The 25,151-nt window shown below is 39.6% G+C and overlaps 1 protein-coding gene across 3 annotated transcripts in view; it reads right to left on the bottom strand.

The window, feature by feature from the left end:
* The window catches only part of LOC106544095 (putative oxidoreductase ZK1290.5), a 90,685-nt gene that overhangs the window by 22,159 nt on the left and 43,375 nt on the right, over positions 1–25,151 (bottom strand). For all 3 annotated transcript variants that reach the window (XM_087719227.1, XM_087719229.1, XM_087719228.1), the window contains exons 4-6: positions 11,842–11,933; positions 5,287–5,469; positions 3,548–3,607 (exon numbers count right to left, since the gene is read on the bottom strand). In XM_087719227.1, coding sequence (XP_087575353.1) covers positions 3,548–3,607; positions 5,287–5,469; positions 11,842–11,933 — 335 coding nt within the window. The remainder of the gene's footprint in view (positions 1–3,547; positions 3,608–5,286; positions 5,470–11,841; positions 11,934–25,151) is intronic.

The following is a 25,151-nucleotide window of genomic DNA, read 5'->3' on the forward strand; positions in this document are numbered from 1 at the left end:
TAAATAATGTTGAATAATCTTTATCCTTCCGATTTTTCCCTTTAACTTGTTTTTAACACCCCTTCATTTGAGAAGAATGTTCTCTCCTTTAGAAGTTCAATGAAGCTTTTAGACCTTCTGGGCAGCCATCCACTTACACAATTATTGAATGTAATAGGACTGTGGCCAGCGTTCCTGTGTAGCTGAACAAAGATTGTTCAGTCTTGTGACTATTCAAAAGCGAAGTCATTTATTACACATAGAGATGCTGTTCATGTGTGGGGAAATCTGCTCAAGTTATGGAACTATACCCCTTATATTTGCCCGTTTCTTCTCAAAACATACCCGTCTCGAATGGTATGACTGTTGTGTGTTTTTAAATTATGTATTGTTATGTTTTTGTCTTTTATTTTCTGTCTGTACCCCCCTTCCCTGATTTGAATTGTGAGCCACCCTGAGTCCCCTTCGGGGTAAAAAGGGCGGCATATAAATATAATAAAATCAATCAAATCAATCAATCAAAATATCATGTGCAGTATTGTCTTCTAGAGAATTCCTGGGACATGTTTATGGGTACATGAAAGTACAGACGTGAAAGCAGAATTGCCTCCTTTTAGAAGTGCTTCTTTGAGAACCAACAACATATGTTTCTCCAGAAAGTGTGTGGATGCTAAAGTTACTGATGTTTATCTCACTTTTGACTGTTTTCCACATTTCTTGCTCCATCTCAGAATTACGGAGTTTGGATGGGTGGAGATGGATTTTTTTTGATAGATTTCAAATTAATGTATGGTAGTATTCTCATTAGTTCTTAATTTTTCATCAGACTCCTTATCTAATCTTTGGATTTATTGGAGCCACATTTTCTTTTAGCAAGAATACTCCAACTGTCTATCGGGATTTGAAGTTTTTGGAATTAGATAATAATCTAAATTTGTAACTGCAGAGAACTTCGTCAAATATACTTTTTGATGAAATTTTGCTAGCATCACTTCATTTTTAAAAAAAACAACACTGTGGATATTTTATTGCCTTTTATTTTTTTTAACCATTTGGCCAAATGAATTCTTTTTTCTGACATCACTATTCATTGATGCATTGACTCCCTAGCTAGTCTTATATATGAAAGACTTTTTGAAAATGCTATCTTAACTATTCTGAACATTAGCTTCTTGTCTAGCTAACTGTATTTGACTTCCAAGATCTCTAATCCAAATTTTGCTGGAAATCATAGACGCTTATTTTTCATCAATTATACCTTGATGTCCACAAATAAAGAAATTATCCTTCCCAGAAATTTCTAACTATCACTTCATGGATAGATCTTTACCGCAGTCCTTTCAGTATATATTACTCTATCCATTCTTCTCACAGATACTTGGTAAAAGATTACTTTTCATAAACTCACAATGACATTAACTTCAACAATGACTAAATTTGGGTTAATATTTTAAGTTATTTTTTTAAATAGTGAAATGTGAAGAACTCCACAAATGAATTCAGTAATTATAAAATTTAAAATATATTACATATATCGCAGTTATTATAATAAATTAAAAGTAACACAAAAGGAAAAATAATTTTAAAAATCCATATAATAGCCATTTAGTATCAACATGGGATTAATTCAGCCCTTAAACTTGCCATTAAATCTGGAATGACAATGTAAAATGGATTGCTTCATCTTTTCATTTTTAGAAAATAGAAGAGTTCTCAAAAACAGATCACAGAGCATATCCTGAATCTATTCCATAATATTGGGAGGAGATTTTTTTCCATTGATATAAGGTTTTCTTTGTGAAGAACCAAACCTTGCCAAGAGCCAAAGCATTTCATAAAATTTTATGTATTAGAAATATAGCATATTTATGTCTTTAATTATTACATTTCTTTCCAAAATTATACTAAAGTATTCTATGCTCTGAAACTAAAATGAAGTTATAGCTAGACAAGACCAATTCATGTTAATGTTGATTAAAGTTACTTGTAAGCATTTAATTTCTTTTGCAGTTTGTTCTCTCAGCAATTCAAGCTAAGTGTTCCTGTCCCCGTCCCCCCCCGCCAGAGAGAACTACCGTATTTTTGGAGTATAAGACGCACCCAGGTTTTGAAGAGGCTTTTTTAAAAAAAAAAAGTAGGTAGGTAGATAGAGGGATAGAGAGGGAGAGAAAGAGAGAGAAATACAGTAGGTAGGGAGGGGGGGAGAGAGTAGTTAGGTAGGTAGGGAGATAAAGGGATAGAGAGAGAGCAATAGAGAGAGAGAAATACGGTAGGTAGGTAGGTAGGTAGGTAGGTAGGTAGGTAGGTAGGTAGGTAGGTAGAGAATGTAGATAGGTAGGTTGGTAGATAGAGGGATAGAGAGACAAAAATAGAGAGAAATACAGTAGATAGCTAGGGGGAGAGGGAGAGAGATAGGTATGTAGGTATATAGGTAGATAGAGGGGGGGGAGAGAGAGAGAAATACAGTAGGTAGGTAGGGAGAGAGAGAGAGAGTTAGGTAGGTAGGTAGATATTTCCAGGTGTATTTATCCATGTGATGGAGAAGGAAATCGCTGACAACCTGTAGCACCTAAAACTTTGTTTCTACTGGTACAGCACTTGATCAATGTAATTCTCATCAACCACTCTAACTAAGCAGCTTTCTGAAAGGGAAAAAAGAGTTTTTGCACTCTGCAAACCTCCCCAAAACGGCCCGTTTTTTGCGAAAACGGACCTGTTCCCCCCAAAAAAAGAGGCATGAATAGCCTGTGGGGGGGGGTCTTGCAGAGTGCTCTTAGGGTGGGGTGAGGGGCCAAAAACGAGCAAAAAAAGGCTCGTTTTTTGCAAAAACGGGCCATTTTTTGTCAAAAAAATTGCATGCATAGCCTTATGGAGGCTTATTGAGTACTGCTGGGGCTGGGGGGCAAAAAAGGCCAGTTTTTTTCTCATTTCTACCCTCCCCAGCCCCCTGGAGCTGTCTGAAAGCTTCCATAAGGCTATGCAAATCCATTTTGGTGAAGGGGCGGGGGGCTTCAGGAGGCAAAAAATGCTGTATTCGGTGTATAAGACGCACCCAGATTTTCAGCCTCTTTTTAGAGGAAAAAAAGGTGCGTCTTATACTCCCAAAAATATGGTAAATCTTTTTGCACTTTTTCTTTTAAAAGCTTCTCACTAGCAGTTTTAAATCTCTTTTATTTGGGGTTTAATTGTTCAGGAGTATTAAAAAAAAGTCACTTGACCTCTTTAAGGTTCAAACCTTAACACTGCACACTCAATTCTCTCTGCAGAGGTGCCTAACTCACATAGTTTTAATCCACTTCTTTAAGGCCTTGCTATTATGCTGCCACTTTTCATAGTTCAGGCCAAGCAGCTACTTATTCTAATTAAATGTGCCAAACATTTTTAGATCTTTCACACCTTCTCTTAAAATAATTTAATTTGGATTAATTTGGCTCAATTTAGTTTTACAGAAATAGTGTTATGCAAAATTGTGTAAGCTAAGAAGAAAAGCAATTAGTGCTACATGTTAAATATTTGGTGCTAAGTACACTTGGCGGAAAGTGATCTTACCTGACAGTTTTGGTCTTACCTGACAGTTTTCTTGTACTCTCTCTGGTTTTGTAGATTTTGGAATGGTGACTATGCCATTCTAGAAGAAAAAAATAAAATCATTATTGATGGAAGCAAAGATCTAATGTTTTTTTTAAAAAAAGAAAAGAGAAATAATTTAGTGCAATTTGTCAATAAATCATATCCTTATGATAGGTTACATCAGGGGTAGTCAACCTTTTTATTCCTATCGCCCTCGTTTGTATCTCTGTTAGTAGTTAAATTTTCTAACCGCCCATTGGTTGCACAGTAACGGTGATTTATAAAGTAGGGAAGTAACTTTACTTTGTAAAATTTATAAAGCAGAGTTACAGCAAACCCCTACCGCCCACCATGAAAGCTGGAACGCCCACTAGTGGGCGGTAGGGACCAGGTTGACTACCACTGGGTTACACGCATGTTTAGCCACAAAACATGTCTTTCTGTGACAGTTTACATTTTTACATACAAGCACATATTTTATAGAAATGTTTTGTCTTTTGAGGACCCAACTGCTACTTCAACAAATAGAATCAAACTTATTACCTCATAATTCTTTGGAAGAATGAAGTTATAAGTATTTATACACAAACAGAAAGACACAGATAGTAACTTTGGTGTGTGTGAGATACCAAAATTTGGTAAAAAATTTTAGATGGATATATACCTTCAAGAAATACTGGTGCTTTGATTGTTGAGGTATCTATTATAAGGCATACAGGACGTCGTGGATTTATCTTTAACTGTGACAGATCATATCTAGCTAAGACAGTGTTATTACCCTATTTATTTGCAATTAATTCAACTTTATGAGAAAGTAAGAGTGAGAGAGTATGCATATGAGTGTGAGTGTGTTCAAAACTATATATTCTTCTGGTCCTGTAGTATGCCAAAATGTTCATGGTTGATTAATAATCCTTCCTCAGCTTTCTTAAGTCCTATCTCCACCTGAGACATTTTATTTATTATTAATTAGACTTATATACTGCTTCATAGGGCTTTCAGCCCTCTCTAAGCGGTTTACAATTTTTTTTAGCAAATTGAGTCAGCAACTTGCCCCCACAGTCCGGGTCCTCATTTCACCCACCTCGGAAGGATGGAAGGCTGAGTCGACCTTGAGCCGGTGAGATTTGAACCGCTGAACTGCAGATCACAGTCAGCTGAAGTGGCTGCAGTACTGCACCCTAACCACTGTGCCACCTCGGCTTTATGATTTCTTGGTTATTTAAATACACGGGAATGAAGCCCCAATGAAGTTTCACCAATCTCAGTTACTTTATCCTAAGATTAATTCATGTAATAGATTTATTTCTAGATGCTATTGATAACTATGTACATATAAATACCATGTTTTTCCTGAAAATGTATACACTACTACAGATGCATCTTTCAGTCAGAACATACTACAACCATCTCTGTTCTGATTCACGACGGCCTCAAAAGTAACACACTTAAAATAACGCTACCTTCCAGACTACAATAATTACTCAGTTCAATGGAGAACGGAAGTTGAAAAACTCCAGACCTGTTCCTGATAATTATTTACCACGACAGAACTGAGACCAAATTATTTTTGAACAGTTTCAGATATTGCTCTACTTTCAGTTACAGAAATCAGTTACTCAGTGGACATCGAAAACTAAGAGATAAGCGTGGGAAGTTTTATGTGGCTAAACAGGAAATGCGTTATGTTACGTTTTACGAATTGTTGCTTAATGGAGATGAAAGTTCAGGACTTACCTGGATGCTCCAGCGAATACAGATTTGTGCAGCAGTTCTGCCATATTTCTTTGCCAGCTGGACAACTTTGGGATGGTTAAGAGCTTCACCTTTAGCTAGTGGACAGTAGCCTTCAAAAACAATATTCCTGCTTTGGCAATACTCGACTAGCGCTTGAGGCCTTTGGAAAGGATGATATTCTACCTTTTTTTTAAAAAAGAAGAAGAAACTTTACTTCAAAGTTCTTGGCAGTTTTTAACCTATTACAATATAAAGGCCAAGCTACTAAACGTTGCTACACTTTTGGCATAACGCTATCATGACGATAACGTTTTATTAACTTTTTTTTTCCTTCCAAGGAAAATTCCCTTGTGAGGAAACATGAAATTCTGGAGGAAAAAAAAAAATAGGACACTGGTTACTAGCATCCTCATAATGTATAAAAGAAACTGTTAGTTCATAAACTCTGTACAGTAATCTACGTCATTCCTTCCTGGATAAATTGGCATTCCAGACAACAATCCTAGACAATAACTGTATTAATTATATTGGCTCCTCTTTTAGCATAGGATTCATGTTTTTACGTTCCCAGACTGGAGCCCAAGTCTTGCTCTCCAGAAAAAAAAAATGGTCATAATGGGGGGTGGGGGATCATGATATTCTGCTTTCTCTAACTTTCTACAATTGTTCCATTTTTCTAGACTTACATGGAATGTGAAAAATAGTCCTACGTGCACTCAATACAAAGATGCTCACCAATGTTTCCATTAGAATCCTCCATTGTTTTTCATTATTCAGCCAAGGATTAAAGGTGAAACAATAAATACCTAGAGGCTAGTATAATAGAATAAAGTAATAGCCGGCTTAAGTAATAGCCGGCTGAGCAGAGGTGGGTTCCTACCAGTTCGCACCTATTCGGTAGAACTGGTTCGTCAAATCTACCAAACCGGTTAAAAGAGGTTCCGCCAGTGGACCCGGAAAGCAGGCCACACCTACAGAAGAGGTTCCAAAACATTTTGAAACCCACCACTGGTCCTTGGATGTGATTATTCTACACTATCATGCTCATATTTATAAAACTCAGTGCCTCTGTGAAAGGTAAGGATGACTACTGCGTTTGTGGTGCAATCAGAACATTGTGTGTGTTGAAGTTGTTTTAAGGCAAACCAAAGATGCCTTTTAAAAAACAAGTTTGCATCATATTCTTATGCATGCCAGTGCTGTGTGTGAAGTAATTTAAGGTGGTTCTGACAAGTGTCGTCGGCATCTTCCTATCCGGTCACATGGGTGGCAAGCCACTCCCATCCGGTCACATGGGCGGCAAGCCACTCCCACAAAGGAGGCCACACCCACAGAGTAGGTTCGAACGATTTTTGAAACCCACCACTGAGGCTGAGGGAAACGAAAGCATTTTCGGAATCTTCATTCTGTATGGCTGAGGGAGCCTTTAAATGCTAAGATTTAAATATATATAGCTATTAATTGGAATTTGTATTTATCCTTTTTCCCCTTTTTATTCTTTCCAACCACTGGGATAATAAAAAAATTATATAGGGGTCAGGTCTCTATCGATCAGCATGGTATTGCTACAAAAATTTTAATTAAATTTGGTGTGGTTAATGAAGCCAGCAAGCGAAAGACAGCTTGAAAATGATTCAGATCTGTTTGATGGTTATGGAGGAAAAATATTTTTGATATATACCTATGGAATGCTGTTGGCAGCTATCCCCTTTTAAGTCCCAGTCCCAGTCATGTAGGATTAGGATTAGGATTTATTTCATTTATATGCCGCCCTTTTCCCCAAAGGGGACTCAGGGCGGCTCACAACTCAGTCAGGGAAAGGAAGTACAAACAGGGGATAAAAAGACAAACAACAATATACAATTTAAAAACACACAACAACCATACCATTCGAGAAGGGGGGCAGAAGCTCTTTAGCCCCAGGCCTGCCGGAATAGTCAGGTTTTAAGGGCTTTGCGGAAGGCCTGGAGGGTGGTGAGGGTTCGAATCTCCACGGGGAGTTCGTTCCAGAGGGTCGGAGCAGCCACAGAGAAGGCTCTCCTCCGGGTAGTCGCCAGTCGGCATTGGCCGGCGGATGGAATTCGGAGGAGGCCTAATCTGTGGGATCTGATCGGTCTATTGGAGGTGATTGGCAGGTAGCAGGTAGACAATAGACAGCTTATTCTGTGCCTACAGGGAATAAGTATGTAGTCTTGCAAATACAATATAAGAGAAAGCAAAAACACGTAACACTCATAAATGCAAGATATTTCTTTATTATCAATAGAAAATGCAGACACCTTCTATGGCCTCTTCTGGCAAAGAGATTGGAAACAATGCCAGAAACCATTTTTCCTAGAATGTGTTTGACTTCTCAGTTTTCACTGCAATATACATACTTCAGTTATTCAAGATCTTCAAATTTCACTAAGGTTCAAGTTCCTGGCTAGTTTCTTAATTATACATACATATTTAATAAACGAGACTTCTTGGCATGTTTAGTATTAGGACAAAATAAAAATAAAATGCTGGTATTTTGCAAAGATATACCAGATGTTTGATGGGATGGAAATGGAAATAAAAATATTTTATTTAAAAATAGTTGACATTTCAAAGATAGCCAAATTCTGGAAGATTCTGAAATCTCATGAGGAGGATATTCTCAGTTGTTATGAAACCTGAAACTTCTTTTTTTTAAAAAATATATATTAATTTTTATTGAACTTGGTGATAATACATACAATTGCCAAAAACCTGGATTTGTGACACTCCGCAAAAGTTTATGGTTATCAAGCAGTGATTCACATAACAAAAAAAGTTGGAAAACATTGATTTAAAATATACTGTATATCTATGATGAAATCTCCTCAGTGAAGGTGAATATGAATTGTAAGCACTTTTCTTTTTTTAGCACAGAGTTTAATCTTGTGTAGATAGTAGTCAAGTAGTAAGAGAAATATGACAAATTTTGTGGGCCGTATTGGAATGGAGAAATGTTTAAGAAATATCATATCCAAGGAAAAGTGAGTATTTTTTTATAACGAATTTAATATACAGCTTGACTTTTTTGGACGAGTCATGCTATATTTGTGTTTTTCCATATAATTTCTTAGTAGTTTAAGAGCTCACTGAAAAGCTTCTTGATTCTTAAAATCATATTCAACCTGAAAAGCGATCCAAGGAAAATATGGGCTCAGTTGATAGAAGACCTGAGAAATGGTCAAGATAAATATGAATATATACATGATGAACATGAATTTACTCGTGACCCAACAATTGCGCGATAGACATATGCGCGCTGACAAAATAGCGTCGATTAAAACGTGATGTCAAAATCGCGCCGACAAATTCGCAACGATAAAATCGCGACGACAAAAGCGCGATGACAAGCACAATAAAATAAAATAAAATTACTGTTAGGGTTAGGCTTAGGGTTAAATAAAATCGAAAAATTTACTGTTAGTTTGTTGATGACGCGGTTTTGTCATCGCGTATTTGTCGTCGCGCTAGTGTCAAAAATCAATTAGCGATTTTGACGGCGCTCATTTCTCCATCGTGGTTTTGTCAGCGCGCATATGTCTATCGCGCATTTGTCGGTGAACCGAATTTACTGATAAAGTGCCCAAAGGAATAATTGTGGTAAAACCTGCAAACATGTGAATTATCCTGGTGTTACCTCTCTCTGTAATTTTAACACAGAAGATTGAAAAAAAAAAAAAACAATTCCTGTACAGAAAGAGCTATTTCCCTAACACATGCAAAAAAAGACAGTAGAAATTCGATGACAAACCCAGTTCATAGAGAGCAATCCCAAACTGCCATCAAGTTCTTCCAATGCCCTAAATATCTATGTATTTTTTTATGATGAAGGCAGCAGCAGCAGCAACAGCAAGAGTATTACAGTTTGGCAAAAGTGACATCAGCATGAGGAATATGGAAATTTTTCATCCACCCTGAGTAGGATGAAAGGCTGCTTCCTGTTTCTCATCTTTAGGACATGTTGTCTGTTCAGGCAACAATAGCCAGGAACAATAGGCTGGCATATGCTCAACAGCGGCTCTGAGAAACGCAGGCACTCGAGGTCTAGGCTTGGTCAGCCTAAACCTACTGGGATCAAAAATGACTGCTTGGATGGGAATCAAAGTTCAAGCAGCAGACACATCCATTTCTTCAACCTTTGAAGTTTCTTGACCTCTCTGTGGCCTTCCCCACCGCATGCTTACAGTGGCAAAGACACCATACAGAAACATTCATTTGCTCATCTTCTTCCACCCAAAGAGACTACAACAGAGACCACCATTTCCAGTAGTTTCACTGGAGTGTTTTGAGGAAGGCAGAACATCTTAGGCCCAGGATACCTGCGAGACCACCTATTGCCACCGGTAGCCTCCCACCGTCCAATGCGATCCCACAGAGTTGGCCTCCTCAGGGTGCCGTCGGCCAGACAGTGTCGGCTAGCGACCCCCAGGGGGAGAGCCTTCTCTGTGGGAGCGCCTTCCCTCTGGAATGAGCTGCCCCCGGAGCTTCGCATAATCCCCGACCTTCGGTCCTTCCGATGCACCCTAAAAAGTTGGCTTTTCCAGCAAGCCATCCTGGCCTGAACAAAACAAAATAAATTATTGATCATTGTTAATTTTAATTCGAATTTTTTAAAAAATGTTATTGTTAATCCGAATTGGGTTTGTTTGGGATATTCTATGTAATTCTTTTTAACTTTTGTAACATGTAATATTGTAATATTTTTTAATGTTGTACGCCGCCCTGAGTCCTTGGGAGAAGGGCGGCATATAAATTCAATAAACCAAACCAACAAATCTGGGTGTATCTTTCCATTTCATAGAATCCCTAAACACTAGAGAGTGATCACTGGAGATTTATGGGACGGAAAATCAGTGGGAAAGAAAAGGTCAATCCAAACATTATCTGCCTATTGGAAGATCTTACCTCTAAGGAAAAATCAAACTGTTTGCACACTGTAGTAGTTTATAACATTATTTGAATTATTAAAAAAAAAAGGAGATTAAGCTATTTTCTCCCATTTTCTTACTGTTATCATTTTTCATGGAAGTTCTTGAGTATCAGATTATTATGAATGTGGGTTTTTTTTGGTCTTATGACTAACTAACGAAATGAGAAAGATTTTGCAATAATTTTCCATTTAGGCTCATCCAATAAATCAAATCAAATCACATTAACCAGTAGAGAGAAAGAAGCAAAGAAGAAAAAAGAATGTTTTCAAATATCCAAAGCATACAAATGTAAATAAAAGGAACGATGCATAAAAAATATGCTAAAAGGCTTCATTCTTATTAGTTAAAGCTAACCTGAAATATAGACTTTATAGAGCCCCTGGCAAGATAATCTAATAAAACACAAAAGAGAAATCACTTTACTGAACTTGGGAATCACATTTCTGAAAGTGAGCTTCATGGTAGTTTAGTCCAGTGTTTCTCAACCTTGTCAACTTGAAGATGTCCGGACTTCAACTCCCAGAATTCCCCAGCCAGCATTCGCTGGCTGGGGAATTCTGGGAGTTGAAGTCCGGACATCTTCAAGTTGACAAGGTTGAGAAACACTGGTTTAGTCATCAATCCAAATAGGAGGAGAGAGGATTCTGTTCTGCATCCTCATTTCACAGTCATTAATGAACCAGGGGAAGAAAATATTTATAGTTCAGGGTTGAACAGAGGTGTACTTTGTGCTCTCTTGAGTTTTATTACTTGCAGACATTTCATTACCCAACTAGATAACATCATCAGTGCTATAAGGGAATGGGATTTGCTCTCTGTGTATATAAAAATGTCTTCCCCTGTCAGTGTTGTTTTCTTCTTGATAGTTTCCTGATTAGGCTACTGTTTACGGTTTGATTGAGTTAGTAGGATGTTGGTTGGGGTCAGTGGTGGGTTTCAAATTTTTTTCGAACCTACTCTGTAGGTGTGGCCTCCTTTGTGGGAGTGGCTTGCCGGCCATGTGACCTGGTGGGAGTGGCTTGCTGGCCATGTGTTTTCTTTCTTTCTTTCTTTCTTTCTTTCTTTCTTTCTTTCTCTCTCTCTCTCTCTCTCTCTCTCTTTCCTTCCTTTTGTGTCTCTGTCCCTTTTTCCTTTTTTTCTTTCATCTCTCACTTTTTCTTTCTTTTTTTAATTTCTTTCTTTCTTCCTTTCTTTCTCTTTCTCTCTCTGTGTGAGTCTCTGTGTGTGTGGGTGTGTTTATGTGTCAGTGGTGGGTTTCAAAATTTTTTGGAACCTCTTCTGTAGGTGTGGCCTGCTTTCCGGGTCCACTGGTGGAACCTCTTCTAACCAGTTCGGTAGATTTGACGAACCGGTTCTACCGAATTGGTGCGAACTGGTAGGAACCCACCTCTGGTTGGGGTACTGTTTACTGTTTGTTCGTCTGGTATTAAACTCTGCTTATCTGGAGTTTGTTTGCTGGCGAAGAGATGTTTTGGCCTTTTTGTTTCCATTTTAGCTTTTTATTGTCTCTTTCTAATGGAGTGTGAATGTTGTTGTGAATCTCTATTTCATTAAGTCATTAATTTGGTGGTGAAAGCTGTATAAGCACTACGTATAAGATACTCACCTGATTTACATGTGGAGTTATCCGACAGTCCTCCCTCAGCTGCTCCAAGTGTTCAATTAGAAAGTTGCTTACTCCGATTGACTTGCATATACCTTAATAAAAACAGAAAAGGAACTACGCATGTGTAGCAATTTGTTGTGGCTTTCCAAAACAAAACGACAGCGCATTTAACCTTCTGATACTCCCCAAGGAATGTTGAACTTAAAAGACAGACGTTCCAACTTGACCATTTTTCTTCAAATGACCAAAGCCGACATTACATTTTAAAATTGGGAGCTAAAATGCATAAGGCAATGGCAAATAGCAGGGATGAGCTTAAGTATTTGAAATCCAAATCTTTCCCTTGGCTTTAAATTGCAGACGCCACATATAATTGCTGAAAAGCCCTTCGTGGTATTGGACCTGGGTACTTGAGAGACCGCCTGCTGCCAATTACCTCCCAAAGACCCATTAGATCACACAGGGTTGGCCTCCTCCGGGTTCCGTCTACCAGCCAATGCCACCTGGCTACTACCCGGGGGAGGGCCTTCTCTGTGGCAGCGCCGGCCCTTTGGAACGAACTCCCTGCAGAGATTCGGACCCTCACCTCTCTCCAGGCCTTCCGAAAAGCCGTCAAAACCTGGCTGTGTCGGCAGGCCTGGGGTTGATGAGTTCCCTTCCCCTCTCGATTGTGTGTCTGTTGGTTATTTTAAATGCTTGTATTTGTAGTTCTTGTGTTTCCCTTCCCCACTTGGGTTTGTGAGCCGCCCTGAGTCCCGCTGGGAATAGGGCGGCATATAAATAAAACAAAACCTAAACCTAAACCTAAAATACATAGTGATTCTGCATTTAATTTTGATTATGGTCCATATAAGAATTTCAAAAGTAAAAGCTATTTTAGTTGTGTCTCACGGGGACCCTAGCAGGCCACCCTACTTCAGCTTCAGTCTTCTTCCTAACACACCCCCCCCTTTTTTTTTAAATAAAGCAAGAAGGCTCAGCCTACTCATTTCAAGAATGATGAATTCAGAATCAATCAAAAGACGTGAGGAAGAGTTATTACGCACACATCCATGTTTGTAGAACACTCTGCTTGCAAACATTGTGGGGAAGGGGCTGTTTGTTGAAAAGCAAGTATGACAGCATTATCTAAGGATGCTGCCCAATCAAGACGCTTTTAGGAAGCTGTTTTATAATCTAAACACATTGGGGATTCCCTGGTGGATTCAAGTTTCCAGGCTAAATTCTGGGAAAAGGCTGATGTAGTGTAAGCAAAGAACAATTGGACTTCACCAGGTTGAAAAGGAGGAAGTAGTGTTCTGAGCAGTCTGCCAAAAACTAGAGAAAAGTGGAACACTTGTAGAATAGATGTAAGGGGGTGGGGGGGAACCTCAGGGACAAACAGTTCAAACAGATTTCCGACTCCTTGTAGGTTACTACTGCAAAGAAAGTTCTTATATAACCATGCAACTATGTTTAGGAAGTGAAGAATTAAGGCCTTGGAGTGCACAGATTTAATACTCCGCTTTTGCAGATCGGGTCCTGCCTGCCACTATAACAGGGGTGGGTTTCAACCAGTTCGCGGCGGTCCCTGCGAACCGGTTGGTCAGTGAACCCGGAAGTAAGTAACTTCCGGGAACGGCGAAGGGCTCGCCCGCCAGCCCGCGGTCCTTATCTGGTTTTGACGAGTTCTGTGCTTCCATGCATGCGCAGGATGCATACAGCGCCTGCATGATCCTCCAGGAGCAGCTGGAGCATTGCGCAGACGCTAGTACGCATGCGTGCACCGTGCGCGTGCACGAGGACGCCGCTGGCCACGTTCCAACCGAACCGGTTGGAACGGGGCGAGAAACCCACCCCTGCACTATAATATCCAAGTATCTGAGGTTATAATGCTTTCCAATATAAACACAAATAAGTGCGCAAACACGCTCACGTGTGAAAGGGGATGTATTAATCTGAATTACATTTAATAGTCCTAAAAATGAGCAAAGGGAAAAGCATTAATAAATTTAAGAAGAATAGTTTCCCTATGTATTACGTGTCAAACAAACTTGGATAATGAAGAATACAGTTTTTAAGACAGAAATATCTGGAGGTAAAGACAGGAACCAGAAGCACTTTTAAATTCATTGAATAATTTGATGTAATCAGCAAGTCAGATATAATTGGAAGGGATCTGGAACTTAATATTGTTTTTTCAGTTTTTCATATTCATTGTTCATTTTTTTTCTTTCTTTTAATACGATCATGGACATTTATTTTAGATAATCATAACTACTAATGATGACATCAAAATAAATATTAATGTTGAGTCTTTTGAAGTGACTTACAATTACTTCTCAAGACAAAATAATAAGCCTGGTTTTATAGATTCAATTATTTAATTAGTGCAGCAATGAATTTAAAATGTCATGACAAGTATAAATTTTGTTTACTTATTGATGTTTTATATTCCCATCCACTATGTCCATTCTCAGCTGTTTCTTTCTTCTTTTATGTAATTAATTTTACTCCTTAAAATAAATAAAAAAAACAGGAAAAAGAATTAAAAAGAAAAAATACTCTATGGAATAAAAAAATTCCTTCTCTTAAAAACCAATGGATAGAAATCCAGAGTTTCCAACAGCATGTCTCCAGAATTTTTACAATTCTCTGGGTATCCCAGCCATGAAAGCTATCAAGCTGAAAAAAAAGGCTTTTTAAAGATAATCTCTTTTATTAACTCACTTTATTTTATTTATTCAATTTAGGCAATGTCTGACTCCGGACTGACTCACAGTTCACAGCACCAATTTCTTTACTAGGAAGCTTCTACACAAAAGAGAATCCTGTTTCGGCTTCAAGTAATTATATGGTACAACAGGCAATCTGACATTTTCATACTCTGCAGCACCGCTGATTTAAATGTTATCCTCTGCATACTATATAATATTGGAATGAACAATATCTTTGTGCCCTGAACAATGGCAATAATATAGTGATTCTCTTTTCATGGTATTAAGGAACAGATATCAAGCTCAGGAATGGATGAAAATTTGCTATATGGGTAACAAGAAATAGAAATTATTTCTATTATAGACCTTTTAGCCACATTTGCAAGACATAAAAAGGAATTAAGAGAGACAACAGAAACATTTTAATTTCCTTTAAATAGCACAGACTCATGCTAATTCAGATTTATTCTTACCTAAGTATATGGTATGAGCACAGAATAGTATGGTAAAGAGAGAAACTGTTGGGACTTTATCCAACTAATAACATTTAGAAAAGTTCTGCCAAATTATAATTGGTATAATGCTAAAAAAAAAAATCTTAATATTTCATTTCAGAATGGTCTTGAGACTATTCTGCTCAACCTAAAAAAGTGTCTTTATGACATTTTTGGAAACTACTTATGCTTTTATAAATAAAAATAGTGAGCTATATATGTGAGAAATAGCGAGAAAAATATATGAGCTTGGAATAAATATCTTTTTTAATGGAAAACTGTTATTAATAAAACAGTTTTTAAAGTAATTTTGCTATTGGTAGAACATTTACAGGTATTTTTTTTAAACCTATGAGATAAATATATGGTTATCTCAAAAAGGTCATCTAAAATCAGAAAACTGCATTTAAATATTATAGGTTTTATAATAATGGAAACAGTTTAATTCTGTGGACACAAACAAAACAATTCTACCACCTAAGATATCTATATTGTGTAGCTATAGATGGTTAAAGAGATTTCATGCTCCTAACAATCTGGTCAAAACTGTATCTTTTACAGTAGCTCTGAAAAATCCTGGCAAATGGGTAAAATATCTTATAACTAGAAGAGGCAAAATGATGTCCTTATTTTATAAATGGATCCCCAAAATGTAGAGCACTTGATTTTTAATCATATTTTTTGGAAAATTCGAGAGCAGATAAGTAACGGCTTTATTAGCAACTTGGGGTTAGCAAACAATGTGATGATAATTAGAGTCCATCACAGATTTTCCAAGAATTAATTTTGTCAATCTTAATCTTAAGACTTCTCCAGGAGTTAAAACTGATTCGAGGATAGGTGGGTGGGTAGGTAGGTGGGTGGGTGGGTGGGTGGGTGGGTGGGTGGGTGGATGGATGGATGGGTGGATGGATGGATGGATGGATGGATGGATGGATGGATGGATGGATAGATGATAGATAGGTAGGTAGGTAGGTAGGTAGGTAGATAGATAGATAGATAGTTCGGCGGAGACCCTCGTCGCTGCCTGGCACTCGGCAGCTTCGGAGTCTCTAGACCGGATTGCGCTGCTACGGCCCCTCCGGGTCAGCGGCCCCCGGAGGCCTCCTTGGTTCACTGAGGAGCTCCGGGAGGTAAAGCGCCGGAGGAGACGCCTAGAGCACTCGTGGAGGTCTGATAGGTCCGAGTCGAAACGGGCACTTTTGACAGCATGCACCAAGGAGTATATTCGGACCTTAAGAACAACAAAAAGAACATACATTGCCTCCTTGGTAGCGTCCGCCGAGTCCCGCCCAGCCGCCCTGTTTAGGATAACCCGCTCCCTCCTAAATAGGAGGGAGACGGGGGACTCCTTACAGGGTAAGGCTGAGGAGTATGTCCAGTTCTTGGCGGACAAAGTTGCCCGGTTTCGAGCGGACCTAGACTCCACCCCAGTAGATCCAGCCGAGACACAAGGAGAAAACTTGGCAAACCATCTCTGGGTTGAGTTTCAGGAAGTTGCCTCTGGGGATGTGGACAAGGCTATGCGAGCTGTGAGTGCCTCCACCTGCATACTGGACCCGTGTCCCTCCTGGCTGGTTGCCAACAGCAGTGAGGTGACGCGAGGCTGGATCCAGGCGGTTGTTACCGCATCTCTTCGGGAGGGGTACTTTCCCACCGCGCTTAAGACAGCGGTGGTAAGACCCCTCCTGAAGAAGCCGTCTCTGGATCCAGCTGTTCTTAATAACTATCGTCCAGTCTCCAACCTCCCCTTTGTAGGGAAGGTTGTTGAGAAGGTGGTGGCTCTCCAGCTTCAGCGTACCTTGGAGGAAGCTAACTATCTTGACCCCTTCCAGTCTGGCTTCAGACCCGGTTACAGCACAGAAACCGCTTTGGTCGCATTGACTGATGATCTCTGGAGAGCTAGGGATGGAGGCCATGCTTCCATCCTAGTTCTCCTGGACCTCTCAGCGGCTTTCGATACCATCGACCATGGTATCCTTCTGCGACGACTGCGGGAGATAGGGGTGGGCGGCACTGTCTTGCAGTGGTTCTCCTCCTATCTCTCGGACAGGTCGCAGTCGGTGTTAGTGGGGGGGCAGAGATCGTCCCTGAGGCCCCTAACTTATGGGGTGCCGCAGGGGTCGGTCCTATCCCCCCTACTATTTAACATTTACATGAAACCGCTGGGCGAGATCATCCGAAGGCACGGGATAAAATATCACCAATATGCGGACGATACACAGTTGTATCTGTCCGCCCCGTGCCAACTCAATGAAGCGGTGGACGTGATGAACCGGGGACTGGAAGCCGTTAAAGACTGGATGAGAGCAAACAAGCTGATACTCAACCCAGACAAGACCGAGTGGCTGTTGTGTTTCCCTCCCAAAAATTTGACCACCATACCATCACTCAGGCTGGGGGGACAAAATTTAAACCCCTCAGAAAGGGCCCGCAACTTGGGAGTCCTCCTGGATTCACAGCTAACTTTTGACCACCATATCTCAGCTGTGACCAGGGGGGCATTTGCCCAGGTTCGCCTGGTGCGCCAGTTGCGGCCCTACCTGAATCGGGAGGCCCTCACAACAGTCACTCGAGCCCTTGTGATCTCTAGGCTGGAATACTGTAATGTGCTCTACATGGGGCTGCCCTTGAAGAGCATCCGAAGACTACAGCTAGTCCAGAATGCGGCCGCGCGAGTGATCGTGGGCGCACCACGGTTCGCCCACATAACACCGATCCTCCGTGAGCTGCACTGGCTACCTGTTGGTCTCCGGGTGCACTTCAAGGTCCTACTCACCACCTATAAAGCGCTCCATGGTAGTGGATCTGGCTATTTGAGAGACCGCCTTCTGCCAATTACCTCCCTGCGTCCCATCAGATCGCATAGAGTTGGCCTCCTCCGTATTCCATCCGCCAGTCAGTGCCGACTGGCGACTACTCGGAGGAGAGCCTTCTCTGTTGCGGCTCCGACACTATGGAACAATCTCCCCGTGGAGATTCGTACCCTCACCACCGTCCAGGCCTTCCGCACAGCCCTCAAGAACTGGCTAACCCGTCAGGCCTGGGGATAATTTTATTTCGCCCCTCCCGAATGTTGAGTGAATGTTGAGTTTTATTGTCTAATTTATTTTGTGCACATTTCTTTTTTCGTATTGTCCCACACTCCCCTTCCTTTTTTTGATTGTAAGCCGCCCTGAGTCCCCTCAGGGAAAAGGGCGGCCTATAAATAAACAATTAAAAAAAAAAAAAAGATAGATAGATAGATAGATAGATAGATAGATAGATAGATAGATAGATAGATAGATAGATAGATGGATGATAGATGGATGGATGGATGGATGGATGGATGGATGGGTGGGTGGGTGGGTGGGTGGGTGGGTGGGTGGGTGGGTAGGTAGGTAGGTAGGTAGGTAGGTAGGTAGGTAGGTAGGTAGATAGATAGATAGATAGATAGATAGATAGATAGATAGATAGATAGATAGATAGATAGATAGATGATGGATGGATGGATAGATGATAGATAGATAGGTAGGTAGGTAGGTAGGTAGGTAGGTAGGTAGGTAGATAGATAGATAGATAGATAGATAGATAGATAGATAGATAGATAGATAGATGATGGATGGATGATGGATGGATGGATAGATGATAGATAGATAGATAGGTAGGTAGGTAGGTAGGTAGGTAGGTAGGTAGGTAGGTAGGTAGATAGATAGATAGATAGATAGATAGATAGATAGATAGATAGATAGATAGATAGATAGATAGATAGATAGACAGACAGACAGACAGACAGATAGACAGATAGACAGATAGACAGATAGATAGACAGATAGACAGATAGACAGATAGACAGATAGATAGATAGATAGATAGATAGACAGACAGAGCTTCCTAAATAGACTATAGGAATCCTGTGGACAAATATATTTTGATTTTAACAGCATTTTTGAAAAGGGATTTTGAGCATTAACACTTCTTCATCAAATTGGAGAGAGGTTAACTATCACAAGGTTCAGACATGGACCTAATGCTCCTTAACTTCTTTGTAAAAGATTGGATAAAAGGTATAAGAATTCTTATAAAATCTCACAATCATACAAAACTGGATCAATAGCTAATAATGTAGAAGGCAAACAACTTTCAAAATTCTCTATAGGTTAGAGCAATGGTTCTCAACCTTTTCTTCATTTCAGACCCAGCCACCCCCTTTAAAGACTTTTTGGGGTCATGGACAACCCCCCGCCTCTCCCCCAAAGACTTAACTCAAGATTTAAATCATAACATTTCTTCAAGCCTTTGCAGATCTCCTGTGGTGACATTTGCCCATGGATCACTGGGTTACAGAAATAAGTTGAAAACACCAGAGTGAAGAGAATCAACGCAACGGTTAGATGAATACAACATTCAACTATAATCCATAGTTCACAAAACATAAACTGGATCCATATAAGCTAAACCAAATCAAATCCTTCATGTAAGGATTTAACTTGATGAATTGCAAAACACAATATATACAGTAGTTTAGGGTATATGTAAACTAGACCATAGTGGCTTGCTCAACAAACCACACTTAACGCAGTATATTAATTAGTTCTTTATTGGTAAGAGTCCAGGGCTTTAATGTGGATTTACAGGGGAAAATTTTTCTTTAATATGGTTTTGCAGAAGCCATAAGCACATTTCCCAAAACACTAAGGTAATGCAAATTCAGCACTCTCTTTCTTGTGAAAACAGGAACTGCAGACTGAAACCAGATAACACAGGAAGATTATTAACATACTAATGATTTGGCACATAGCCATTTGATGCATGAAATCACCAGCGATTTGTCTTGTCACCAAAATCCCACATAAATGGAAAGAACCTGTCCATTTGAAACAGCTGTGTTGTCAACCCACTATATCTGCACGACTTCTATTAATACTAATAGGATCTCAGGATATATAATGGGATGGAAACCTACCTTAATCCAAGATTTAAATATAAATGCCTATTAGCATAAATTAAAAATTTGCAATTCAGATTCACTCTTCGGCTTATATTTGAATACTAAATAGAAGCAGCGACGTATCATCTTGGCTTTTTACATAACTATAATCAAACACAAAAGCAGAGTTTCTGTGACACTTAACGTTAACAATTCAGCTTTTTCTGCTGACAGGCTGACTATGTGTCTTTGCTCAGTATAACTGATTTCACAGATTTGTCATATGGACAGAATGGTTCACCGACAAATGCGCGCTCGACAAAAGCGCGCCAAAGAAACCGCAGCGAGAAAACCGCGAGGCTGAAATCACGCCGATGAATGCGCGCAGAAGCGCGCCGACAACAGCACGCCAATAAAAGCGCGCCTTAAACAAACAACTAATAACAACCTAATAACCCTAACCCTAATCTTAAACCTAACCCTAAACCTAACCCTGAACCTAACCCTAACCCTAACCCTAACTTAAATCACACTTTTGTGGGTGTGTTTATGAAGTTGCGGTGTTCTCGCCACGGTTTCGTCACCGCGCTTTTGTCGTGCACGCATTTGTCGGGTCACAGGACAGAATGGATATTAAATGGAGAACCCTGGCATCTTTAGAAAGAGGCAAAATATAAATACAATGAATACATAAATAAATGTAACAAATTCACTGATGGATGTTCCTGTGATTAGAGAATGCCAACATTCTTAAGTGTCTACCAACATTTGCAGCTATAGATCCAAGCCTTGCCACGTTTATAATATGCACTATATTTAAGATGTATTAATCAAGGGTTAGGGGTGCAAGGGTCTTGTAACTTGACAGCTTTAAGACTTGCGTGCTTCAAATGCCAGAGTTTCTGAGCCAACATTTTGGTTGCTAAGCAAGAGCATTGTTAAGTGAGTTTCACCACATTTTACAAGTTGGCCACGCCCACCCGGTCACATGGCAGCAAGCCACTCCCACTCAGTCACATGGCCAGCAAACCACTCCCACAAAGCAGACCACACTTACAGAAGAGGGTCTAAAAAATTTTGAAACCCACCACTGGTGCACACGAATGCGCAGTGGAGCTGAGCTGGGACGACAGCTCGCATGCCCGCAGAGAGTGCTCTGTGTGCCATCTGTGGCACACGTGCCATAGGGTCACCATGACAGGACTATAGATTCATTTCAACTGAACTATGTTGGCATAATCTCTGTGACAATGCAATTTTTCTGAATCTGTCACCTAAGGCTGCTGAGAGAAGATTATTAAAATGAGAATTTAGTGAAGGCCATTGATCACTATAATACGCAAGGTTTTTTTTGGGGGGGGGGGTGATTTACCTGTGAGTTTCCCTAAGTTCTGGATGCACCTTTGTAGTTTGGTCCAGTTCACTCTTACATTCATCAGCACTGATCTGTTACCTAATTATTTTCAGCTCTAGTATTAGCAAAAACTCCCAGCACTACTGTGCAATTTCATGATTAAAGGTTATCGCAATAGTATCACCAGCATACCTTACATTTTCTACGGTTCTACCAGTGAAATTCCCCCTAGAGCCATTGGAAGCATTTTTACACCAGGATCTTTGGAACTCCTAAGTAGAGCCCAAGTAGAGACCTGCTTCTTAGCAGCAAATCTGAAATCGACATATTAACTAGACTCCCTGATAAATATCACTCAAAACTAATAACCATATTTCAACTTGCGTCCGTTAGCTAGGTTTACAACTCATAGTATTGCAATTTGCTTAATTTAATCAGTTAGTACTGGCCAGACTCCCAAAGATTAAATCTGTGGTTAAAGAAAGAGGCAACCGCCACTGTACAAATAAATTAATTTTCCAAAAGCAGCCAGTGTTTTATTACAGCATGGAAAGGTATGGGTCAGCAATTCAGTAACATTTTTCCATTAATTGATATTGCCTCAAAGAATTACACAATTTACAACAACATTGCGGCAGAGAACAATAGTCTGTATAAATGCAGGTGCTTGCTATATACATATATATATATAATAATACACTAAGATGAGTGCAATTATCTCTGCTGAGTCAGGACACCAGAGGCAGTGATTTTGATAAGGATACATCAAGCTAGCTGTTCTCTTCCAGCGATGACATGCCAATATCAATAACCACCTTGTTTACTCTATCCATCTAACATATCACTTGAAAAACTGTTTTATTTCATTTTCATATTCATTTTATACAATCACTTATATACTGTGCATTTTTAAAAAAAGCAATAAACACAACTCATCTTCCACCATGGAAAACCAACATAGCACTTCAATCCTCCATACACCCTTTCTTCTCCCCCTCCAACTTTCATTTCTCCCCTCCAGCATTCCCCTCTTCTACTTCCCTTCCCCCTCAGACATTCCTTTCTCCCCTTCCCTCCATCTCACCCTCCTTACATTCCCCTCTCACTCCCTCTTTACTTCTCCCTCTTCTTTCCCTCTACTCCTCACTTTGGTGTATTTCTACTATTCATTAATCTATTCAATTTATATTTTACACTAAAATTTAAAAAAATGAAAAAAAAAAGGAAAATAAAAGGAAAAGAGAAAAAAAAGAAAAAAGAGCAACAGTATACGAGTGCGTTCTTATTGTTCTGAAAATTGAAACTAAATTTCCACCCTCCCCCCCTCCCCCCCTGTAAACCCCCCCTCCCTAATCCCCTTCCGACTTCCCAGGTCCCATACCTGGCATAACTCTTTATCAAGCACAGTCTGGAGTATATTAAAACCAAATAGATTAGAAATTAAAAGATAAAAGATAAAGGGGAAAAAAAGGGAATAAAAAAAAAAACAAAAAAAAGAAAAACGGGAAAAATCAATAAACTCTCTACATTGAGCTCAGCTTCCCATCATTATTAAAACTTAAACAATGTACATCATTCAATCTATCAATCTAACATATCCGCATATTATAGCACTATCCTTCCAATGGACTCATATTTCTACCAAGCAAATATTACACAGCCGTAATCCAGAACTGAGAGGAGCAATTTCGGTGACAGCTCAAATAATACAGCACCTTTGAACAGGCAAACAAAGTTTATTTACCTTGTTGCTTCTCTCAATTTGTACTTACATTCAGATTTCCCAAGTTGGCGCATACATTGATGCCACGGGTTATATACTAGCTCTTCATCCTCGATTTCATTGCAAAACACGTAAACAGTGCCTACGTCTTGACTTCTAGTGGATATCTGCAGTTTTTTGGAAGTGCTTTTTTTTCCCTAGGTTGATAGGGTGTGATCGGCCCAGTCACCCAAGCTGACTTTGTGCCTAAGATAGGAAGGACTAGAACAGTGGTGGGTTTCAAATTTTTTTCGAACCTATTCTGTGGGTGTGGCCTCCTTTGTGGGAGTGGATTGCCGGCCATGTGACCTGGTGGGAGTGGCTTGACGGCCATGTGTTCTCTCTCTCTCTCTCTCTCTCTCTCTCTCTCTCTCTCTCTCTCTCTCCTTCCTTTTGTCTCTCTGTCCCTTTTTCCTTTTTTTCTTTCATCTCTCTCTCACTTTTTCTTTCTTTTTTTATTTCTTTCTTCCTTCCTTTCTTTCTCTTTCTCTCTCTCTCTCTCTCTCTCTGTGTGTCTGTGTGTGTGTGTGTGTCAGTGGTGGGTTTCAAAAAAATTTCTTTTTGATTCTTTCTTTTCCCACTGGTGTGGGCATGTATTGTTTAAGATTATTACTTTTATTAATATTTTTAAATAATAATTACAGTCAAATGAAAATGGATATATGACGATGGTGATATGTATGAATATCTGAGTTAAAATGCTTGAGTTAACATGAGTTATGTTTGTTGACTGTGGAGGAGATGTACCAAAGTTTATTTGTGATCGACTGATACACTTTCTATAGATGTAAAGAAAGATGTTGTACTTGTTTCAAATTAAAATTTAAAAAAAAATTAATTAAAAAAAAAATTGGAACCTCTTCTGTAGGTGTGGCCTGTTTTCCAGGTCCACTGGTGGAACCTCTTTTAACCGGTTCGGTAGATTTGACGAACCGGTTCTACCGAACTGGTGCGAGCTGGTAGGAACCTCTGGACTAGAACTCCCACACTCCCAGTTTCTAACCTGCTGCCTTAACCACTTAATCAAACTTGCTCTCTTTCATTTCAAAACAGTCTACGTTTTGTCAGAGCTGACCTACAAAATGGCTTGGAAATCTGTGAATGAGCTCGCTTCATTGGAGGCTTTTCCAAGAGAGGAGAGGAGACAAGAGGGAATAAACCAACCACTAATATGATGATGTTCAGTCCAATCTTCATTGCAAGTTTTTGACTTTTGCATGGATAAGATTGAGCTTTCACTACAATTACTGTGACTGACTTTCATAGGGGTATGTTAGGTGGTATTTATCTAAAATATGGTTCCTACGTCCTGCAAATGAAGACCTGTCCTTCAAGAAAAAAACTTCACAAGGGGGGGGGGGAAACACGAGACAACTTGGCTTTTCCCCTTCACGGTGGTTTTCTGTGTAAATAGCACAATACAGTTTACAATGAAATTAGCTTCTTGAAGGAATACATGTCAACTTATGCTAAGTAATTTTTCTAGTGTGTTCTTTTCTATCGGACACCAAACAATGGGGTGGAGGGAGCAATATTCTGCTTCTGCAGCAGAAGACAAAACAAATCAGTGTGAAATATTTTATGGATATAGATGACAACATTTATTATCAACAAGTGTACAAAAGTAGAATCTTTTAACAATTGGTTATAAATCAGACATAAACATATTTACATGTGTGTAAGAAGAAATATATTCCTACTCTCCAAGCTTCCAGCCAAATCAACTTTGCCAGAAAAAGATAATCAGAAGATCAGAAAAAAAAATCAATTGGGAGGACCATAGGCTGGTTTCTACAAAGGTGTCTGGACTACATTTCTCATCATTTCCATATAAACATAACTTGATAAAACCCAGATTCAGAAAGGCTGATTTAAGACAATCATTGCCATCTCCCAAATTTTGGGAGATTCTTAAATAAAGCAATACTGGTGACCGTCTGGAAGAGAAGGAGACCTGTAAAATCAGGAGCTCTGTCTAGCTTTTATTATAGTCCCTTGCCAAATAAGAAAAGTCACGCTGCTATAATGGTGTCCCTTCTCTGTCATCGGAACTCAAGCAAATACTTGACCTCACTCCCTTCAAGGTCTGTATTCT

The sequence above is a fragment of the Thamnophis sirtalis genome, unplaced genomic scaffold, assembly GCF_051295495.1.
Source record: "Thamnophis sirtalis isolate CommonGarterSnake01/CBP01778 unplaced genomic scaffold, rThaSir2_p1.2 scaffold_7, whole genome shotgun sequence".
Taxonomy (NCBI): domain Eukaryota; kingdom Metazoa; phylum Chordata; class Lepidosauria; order Squamata; family Natricidae; genus Thamnophis; species Thamnophis sirtalis.